We start from the raw sequence: 8,788 nt of genomic DNA on the forward strand, positions 1-8,788 counted from the left end.
TCTAGAGTGACGCAAGGCCCTCCTCATCATCAACAGTTTTCCACTTCCACTTTGTTAAGTGATCTAGTAGGGTTTTCTTCTACCAATGCTACATTCTCTTAGTGTTCTCTTCCTTCTTACATTCAAAAGCACAATGTCCTTCTCCTCCGCACTTAAAGAAAGTTCCTCTAAACACTCATCTTGTCTTCTGTAATCTTTTCCATAACCTTCATTCTAGTAGCCATCGGGTTCTCTTCTCTGATAGAAATTTCTATCATCCTTCCGGTACAAACTACCATCCTTTCTTACTTCCTTGTCTTTGTTCTGATCTGCACATGTTCCTCTTCCTCTAGAATATCCTCTTCCTCCAGAATATCCTCTTCCTCCTTGAATTCTTCCTCCGAAAATCCTTCCACCTCTACCTCTCTGTCTCTGCTCATGTCTTTTGTTCAACTTCTCCTCTACTTTCATGTCATATTGGTAAGCCTCTTCAACACTTTGCAACTTGATCAAACTGAGTTCATCTTGTATAGATGTCCACAATGCATTCAAATATCTCGCAATTTATTTAATCTCATCATAGACATGTTCGGATCTGATATTCAACTTGTAGAATGCTTCGGTATACTCTTTCAGACTAGCCTCTTTTTACTTCAAGTTCTACAACTTCTAGAATACATTTACTTGATACTTAGTTTACACAAACTTCGATTTCAACTTGGCAACCATCCTCCCCCATGATTTGATCTTCTACTTGCCTCTTCTCTATCTATCAGCCTGTAAATGTTCCCACCAAAGAGATGCATGACCTTTCAATTGAGTACGAGCATATTTCAACCTCCTTTCTTCCACGGTGTTCTCAAAATCAAAATACTTCTCAATCTCCAAGATCCAATCCATGAATTCATCTGAATCTGACTTGCCATCATACTCTGGTGGGGTGAAATATGGTTTGGTGTTCACCCTACTCAAAACCCTTAAGAACCTTTCCTCATTTGAATCGATCATCGAAGGATTTGCTGCTTTTTATATCCATGCTTCTTATTCCTCATCTTCACTCACATCCTCAATATGTTGACCTCTTCTATGGGCTATTTTGACAACTTCTAATCAGGCTGCAATTCCTCTCAACATTTTCATCACAGTAGGGTCTGCATTCTTGAGTGCTCTACCATTCCTATTTCTTCTTCATTGCATCTTCATTCCAGTTCTCTGTAGTTGTAGGTCAGATTCACACTCCGCCACCCCACAATAAAATCTTGAGGACAACGCAATCTCTGGAATAAATTCTCACTTTGATACCACTTGTTGTAGTCACGGTTAGGAGAGACATCAATGAGATCTATCTAGATTATGCAACAAGATTAAAACACAACAAAAGCAAGGCAAGATGATGGAGGGAATGCATAACTAATTGATAATATCATGAAAACTATTTATAATTTGCCAACAACATGCGGGTTACAAGATTCGGCTCACTGACCTGAGACAAACATGCTCTATTATAGTCTCGGTCTATACTAGATCTCTTAACCTCAAGATAGATCTTCCTGGTTATGAAAATTTGCTACTACAAGCTAAATTACATTGATTTATATGGTCTAGAGGGATCCGGTTAGCCCAAGAAAATTCAAACAATGATGAACATGATGAAACGTGTAAAACCAATAGATCAGCCCATGCTAATGAAAATCTTCCGGAAAATCCAAAGGAAGAAGTGCAGATCAGAGGGAAGGCCGACCACATGCCTAAAAATGCTGGAAACAATGAACTAGGGCTCTGCAAGCTAAGGAAAAGATCCACAAGGCTCGCCAATAGCAAATAGGTCCAAGTGGTTCCGGTGTTCTTAAGGCAGAAAACTATCTCAGAATCCGAAAATGATAACTTGCCGAAAAATGATCCAAACGTCCCACGGTTCAGGAATAAGGAAGATAATCATGATTACAAGCAAAATCCAGCTCCACAAGATCTGATGAGCAAATGCAAGAAAATGCAACAAGAAATGCTAAAACTGCAAAACATAAAACAAACTAAAAAGAAATGTTTTTGGTTGATGCAAGATTGCTAAAAACCAGGGATGCTCCTGCATCACTTTTGAAAATAAAGTGCCATCGCACAATGTTAAATTTTTGAATATTTTAAGATTGAAATTCATTTTGATTGAAAACTTTTCATAGTAAATGAACATACATAGAATTGAGAAGGTTCATTTTGAAAATTTTACAATTATATATTTTGCTTTTAATTCCTATCATAATTATGTAATCAGTGATATGAATGTTTTTTAAATTCTTTATGTATTTTATTACCCAACCATTAATAGAGCACCCTAAAACAATACCAAAATTTAATTTTTCATACCATATTACACTCTTAGAAAGATTCACTTAATAAATCAATGACATAACACACATATTCAAACATAATAATAAACAATCCTAATTTTATTTCTCAAACTCTTTTTTAAATCTTTGACAAACTCCTTCATACACTACTATAATTAAAATCTTTCCCTATTTTGAGCAAATATCCTATGTACCTATGTTAACTTTACTCTTTTCTTCCTTACTAATATGTCTAAGAGTCTCCTGCCTTCCCGAGCTGATAAAAAATGTCTCTTGTTATTGTTGAATATATTGTAGTAACCATATTCTAATATTTTATAAACAATACGCATAGCTTTCAGAACCTGATAGATTAGCTGTGTGATACAATTAAAAACAAAAACAAAATCTACTGCCATGAGCAAATATGATTTACATCTCATTGATGAGTAAAGAAAATGAAATACTGGGTCAATATGAATAGACCATTTAACTGCAGATACATGTGTTGTGTAAGACATCTAAAAGCATATGATGTTAAGCCTACCAGTCCAGGAGAAGAAGAAAATAAGGTGGAAATCACTATCTTATTCTACCGACAGAGAGAATCTTATCTGAAGTTATTTCTCACCAAAACGAGTTGAAATAAACACTGTACTCTTTGCATTCCATATAAGAAATGAGAAAAAGCAAATTCCACTTGCCCATGTAAAACAAAATCACTTTAATGTAGACTGCAATTCTCATAAAAAAAAGATGTGAATACAACTTTAGACTTTTAGGTAAGTTGTCGTAGACAACACAGCTGTATTATAACAGCAATCATAAACGAATCAAATGTGCTACCTTGTATCCCTAACTGTAAACATACATTTTCTTGCTATTAACATGAATATTTTACTGAAACAAACACCTAATAATACTGTACCATTACCTTTTTTGTTGCATAGTCTCCACTGAGCTGATCTGTCACATTACTACTGTAGAAGATTCGGTCCTGGTAAATCTGCTGAAAACATATTGAATGACGATACCCACATTGCATTACTGTTGACATTAGAATCTGATCCATCATTTGCTAAAATACAAGGCATATTATAGCCATTATTTTCATCTGGATAAGATTTCATCAAAATGATATCGTCTTGAAATGATATCTCTGTATTCTGAACTTGGTTATTTAGCATTGATGATTGACTTGGGTCTTGGCTACTGTCTGTCTTGCTATTTTCACCTGCTGAAATGGTGAAGTTCTGTGTAGTTGCCTGATATGGAACGACCATTTCATGCACAAGTGAGTTATAGTATTCTTGAGGAGCTGCGGATTGAAGAAATGAATCACTGAAATCCATATCTTTGTGAAGACTATCATTGACCATCACCTCATCTGAAATAATGTCCATTTGCAGGCTATCAAAAGTAGTAGAGAGCTCGCTTAAGCTCTGATTATCATGGTTATTGGCAGCCTTTTTCTTGAGACAAGTGTTCCAGTAGTTTTTTATTTCACTGTCTGTCCTTCCTGGCAAATACTTAGCTATCTGTGCCCACCTGCACACTCCCAAAAAATCCACTATTCATCAAAGCAAAAAATGTTAACATGAAAGGGGAATATCATAAGAGCTACTTTTGGTCTATAAAACGATTGGATCATAATATGTATATGATGCAGACCAAATTTCTTACATGAATTGTATTCAATTAGGGACAATTTTCTAAAGCTGTGTATATGTTTGAATTGATATTTCAAATCATATTCAATATATGTTTGTTGATTGATCTTTCACATTGTGTAGTCTATTATCAGATTCAAAAAAATTAAAAAATATATGTAACTGATTTCAGAAGCCATCCTTTAAATACAACATGAATCACTGAGTGTCATTTGAAAAATAAAAAAATTTACAGAGTAGATATCAGAAACCGTCATTTAAATACAATATGAATCACTTTGTGTGATCCAGATCAACAGATTCAAAAAAATTTAAAATATGCATAGTTGATCTTAGAAGCCATATTTAAATAGAATATGAATCACTGAGTGTCATCTGAAACATTCAAAAATATATACAAATGATATCAGAAATTGAATGCCATCTGAATCATTGAATAAAAACATACACAATTTATACCAGAAATCTATCTTTTAAATAAAAAATGAACTGTAATACAACATAAATCATTGAATGCCATCTGAAACATTGAATAATAACATACACTTTAATACCGAAAATCTATCGTTTAAAGATAAAATGCCTAACATTTTTAGTGTAGCTATCTTTCTTTATATTACAATTGAATTTTTCCAGATCCACCATCTTTCTTAGCTAGATGAAAATGAGATCCAATTACTTACCTGTTGTTCATGATTTTATGAAGAAAAATGATGGTGCTCTCTTCCCCCATACTAAAATTGCCTCTTTTAATCCCCGGCCTTAAATAATTCATCCATCTTAGTCTACAACTCTTGCCACAACGCTGTAGCCCTGCAATGTTTCAATCCACCACCTAAGAAATGGCAGTTTTGCACTCTAAAATCAAAGGGGAAAATGATGAGTAAATTACCAGCTCTATCAGGAAGGGTTGACCAGCAGCCATGGCCATGGACACCAATGTATCTCGTGAGTTTCCTGTCCTCCTCTGGTGACCAAAACCCTCTCTTTATTGCCTGCTTTCTGCAGCAAGTGTGCTCCACTCTGGCTCTCATTTTGTTTCTTCAGAAGATTATTTGGACCCATGAGAAATATATAAAGCTGTGTATTGTTACATTGAATTACCATAAGTTTTCTTTACCAATAATTAATAAACAAATTAGGAGACAGTATCTTTCTCTATAATTTTCCAGAATTGTGACAAAGACCATGGAGGAAATGCTACTAACAGACATAACGTGCAATTCCATGGGCCCAATATGTTTTTGATTAGCAAAGTATAACGTGAATAAGACTCAAAACTTATCTGTGGGGCTGTAGCTCCAGTAGATATCTATAAAAAAGCAAAGAGAACATTTACATTCTTGAAAGGAAATAAATGCCATGGTCTTAGGGACCACCCACATTGCAATTATTTGAGAGGTCACAGCATAAAAAGTATGCCAGTTTTTCAGTGGCCTGTGATTTTAGGGTGAGAAAAGGCCTCAATGTAGTGGCAGCAAGGTCGGAGGTATTTGCCATAGATGTCCTTTCTCAAAAGCACTAATGTGTCTCATCTTTAAGCAATCTATGCAAAGCTTCATAAGATATGTACTGCTCATTTTTGTACTAACAGCTGTCTTTCAAAGAGATTCACTGCACAAAATATCTTCTAAGATTTTATTTAGTAAGTTTATATGGCTATTTTTAGATATCATTTATACTATTCTATCCCTGTAGCATCACCCTTTTTATGAAGCCCCTCTTTTAACCTTTTCTGGCATCTTTGTCATTTCTCCTCAGACTTTTTCAAGCTTTAAGCCATTTGAATAGTAATATTAGGTTTTACTATTAGAGGAAGCTTATAACATTGATTGCTAATTTATGTGTAGGACCCATTCAAGGACTTCTTTTGTAAGATTCCATTATTTTTTCTGTTGTATCCATCCAAGACATCTTTGCAACCTAAAGAGAATGTATTAATTTGTGTTGGGTCCATTGAAGGACCATTTTTGTACGAGTCCATTTTTAATATTGTACCATTCATGATTTTATTGGAATTTTTATTATTTTAATAATATTTTAAATGTTTTAGAGTTGATGTAGATTTGAAATTGATATTTAATTGTGTCTATAACATAATAGAGAGCTTTTATAGTGTTATAATAATCTTTTTCAATTTTATTATTAAAAGTAATTTGATTTTCAAATAATCAAAAAAAATATGGTGATTTTTGTTTCATTTATAAGAGTTATGTATATAAAAATTAAATTCATATTAATCAGCCAATGTATATTGGCACATAGCTGTTCTAAAAATAATTGAACAATTATATTGTCCTCCGAGACCTCTAAACTAAAATTATTCAAGTTGTGAAGATGTATCTCCTTTTCTTAATTCAATTGAACATACATACAAATATGATTCCCTTCAAAAATAAGATAAATATCACGTGCACAACTTACTTCCTCATGGAATCAAATATCCAAGAATATCTTTTAATTTTGATATTTTCAAATGATTTTAACTAATGCAACCATGGATATAAGGTTTAATGACAAATAATCTAAATATATAGCACAAACACACAAATTAAAACTCAATGAAAAAAATACATAGTACAAGCTTGATTCTTAGAGAAGAATGAATAACAAAATGTTAAAATAATAGATTATTTTTATATATTCATAAAAAAAAATATTATAGCTCCTTGTACATTATGATTGTATCAAAATATCTATATGCCAAAATTTATAGCCCCTTTAGATGTAGAGAATCTTTAAAATACTCTATCTCCCTATGTCATTTCTTATCTTTGATTGATTTTCCATCCTTTTATTGGGTATTTTGATGTAATAATATCACATTGATCACATGTATTAATATGCCCCATGAACCTTCTTGAGACCAATACAAATTGGCAACCTTACAATTTTGAATCAAATTGAAATACATTAGCACATAGTCTAAATGAGGTTATTGTTTCTAGGAAGAACATGACATATCTTACTATATATATATATTGCCCCCTTAAGATATGTTGATCACATTTTAAAGGCTTCCACAATAATATGTGGTCAAAAATGAAGACCAATGCTAACCTAGTGTAAATAAATGGAGGATTACGAAAAAATAAAAATTTAGTTAGAATAATATATATGCATCAAGAAAGAAAAAAATAAATGGATGAATAATTTTTTTTTAAATAAGTGACACAAGATTATACAACCTCTAAGATGCTCCCAAATCAAACACCTCACACAACAAAATTTTGAGCAAAAATTCTCAAAATTAAGTGATTGAGATTGTTTTTCTACCTTTTGTCAATATAGTTCTTTACAAATCCATGTATCCTCTTCTAATCCAGCCCTCTTCCATCTAACCAAGTATAAAAGTTGGGTGAAAGCACAAAAATGTGTCCTACTTTTTAGCATTATTAGACCACCAAAATAATTATATTGAACAAATGGTTAAGAATATAAAATCAATGTAAACTAATTATCTTCCCAAAATTTTCTATACAAACTCATCTTATAATTTTAATGAACTTTCCAAAAATTATTTTTATCATTGCAAACATACTATTTGATAATTTGTTATTGCTTTTTTTTATTAATTTAATTTATTTATTTAGTACTTGTAGAAAAATTTAGACCTATATTCTACCATAATGTATTTCTTTATGTGTGTATATTTCAATTATTTTTATCAAATATTCGTTGAAATTAAGATATCCATTTGAAATTGAATGTAGTATTTTTAGTATCTTTTGACATAGTTTGTTATTTTTTCTAGTATATTGAATAACAATTATTGTTTTTGTATTACTAAAAATAATAAATAATATAATTTTTTTGAAGATAACACTAAGAGATATGTAACATTCAAATATCATCTTACTTTGTTTGACCTTTAAAAATATGAGGTGAATTATCTTTTTTATTCATGTTTCGATATAAACAAATGAAATTATATCTAGGGCTCAAAATATGGGGGCAAGGTTTAATCTAAGGCGATAAAATATAATGTCCTAGGATTAGAGATAGTTTGAGTCCTTAGACTAAACCTCTAATATATTTTAGCAAAAATAATTATTTCAAGAAAAAATAGGGTTTACACACAAGTGAGGCAAACTATCATGATTTACTCCTCTTTATACTCCTTTCTTCAAGTTTTATAGAACACATATACAATATGTAGTATTTCATATTTGCACTTCTTGAGAAATTATTTTTTTGATATCTAAATCTAATTTCCATTAAAGTAAATAAGGTAGACCCAAAATTTCACATTTTTTACACCCTTATTAATGATGTGGACCAATATACTCCTCTTAACAAAAAATATGTTCAAATGGTAGAGGAATCAATATATCACTTTCTGTATGGGATGTCAATCTCATGAATGAAAAAAGTATAATCATGTGAAGTGGAGATTACTTCACTTGACTCACTCAAATCACGAGGAAGGACTACTAGATGGTATCTACAATTATATTAGTTAGAGCAATGATAGGTGAGATGGTTGAAGTATTCAAATGTCCTCTGGTAGAACATTGGAATGTTATAATTATAATTCTAATATCACTATGTTTGATGAAGTCATCTGAGAGAATGAGCTTAAACATGAATCTTTTGTTATCATGCATCTCTCATTCGTTTGTAAAAATATTGGTTGAGTAATTCATGTGTGAGTATTTTTTCCTTAATTTCAGTTAGAATTTCCTCAATCAAATCCTCCTTGATTCCATGACATATTGGTGTGTGAGATTCATGGCTACTAGAATAATAAGGATTCTAGTCCGATGAATCCTTAGTTTAGAATTTATTTTTTCTTGTTTGTTGGATGCATCATGT

At 31.8% G+C, this 8,788-nt stretch overlaps 1 protein-coding gene across 1 annotated transcript; it reads right to left on the reverse strand.

Annotated features, from left to right (window-relative positions):
• Positions 1-3,028: 3,028 nt before the first annotated feature.
• LOC131046371 (transcription factor WER) lies at positions 3,029-5,024 on the reverse strand. Its single transcript, XM_057980111.2, has 3 exons — positions 4,866-5,024; positions 4,657-4,786; positions 3,029-3,851 (listed from the first exon to the last, which is right to left on the reverse strand). Exons 1-3 carry the CDS (start codon positions 5,005-5,007, stop codon positions 3,281-3,283), a joined length of 843 nt encoding a protein of 280 aa, XP_057836094.2. The 5' UTR covers positions 5,008-5,024; the 3' UTR covers positions 3,029-3,280.
• Positions 5,025-8,788: the final 3,764 nt, after the last annotated feature.

Source organism: Cryptomeria japonica, chromosome 8 (genome assembly GCF_030272615.1).
Source record: "Cryptomeria japonica chromosome 8, Sugi_1.0, whole genome shotgun sequence".
Classification (NCBI taxonomy): Eukaryota; Viridiplantae; Streptophyta; class Pinopsida; order Cupressales; family Cupressaceae; genus Cryptomeria; species Cryptomeria japonica.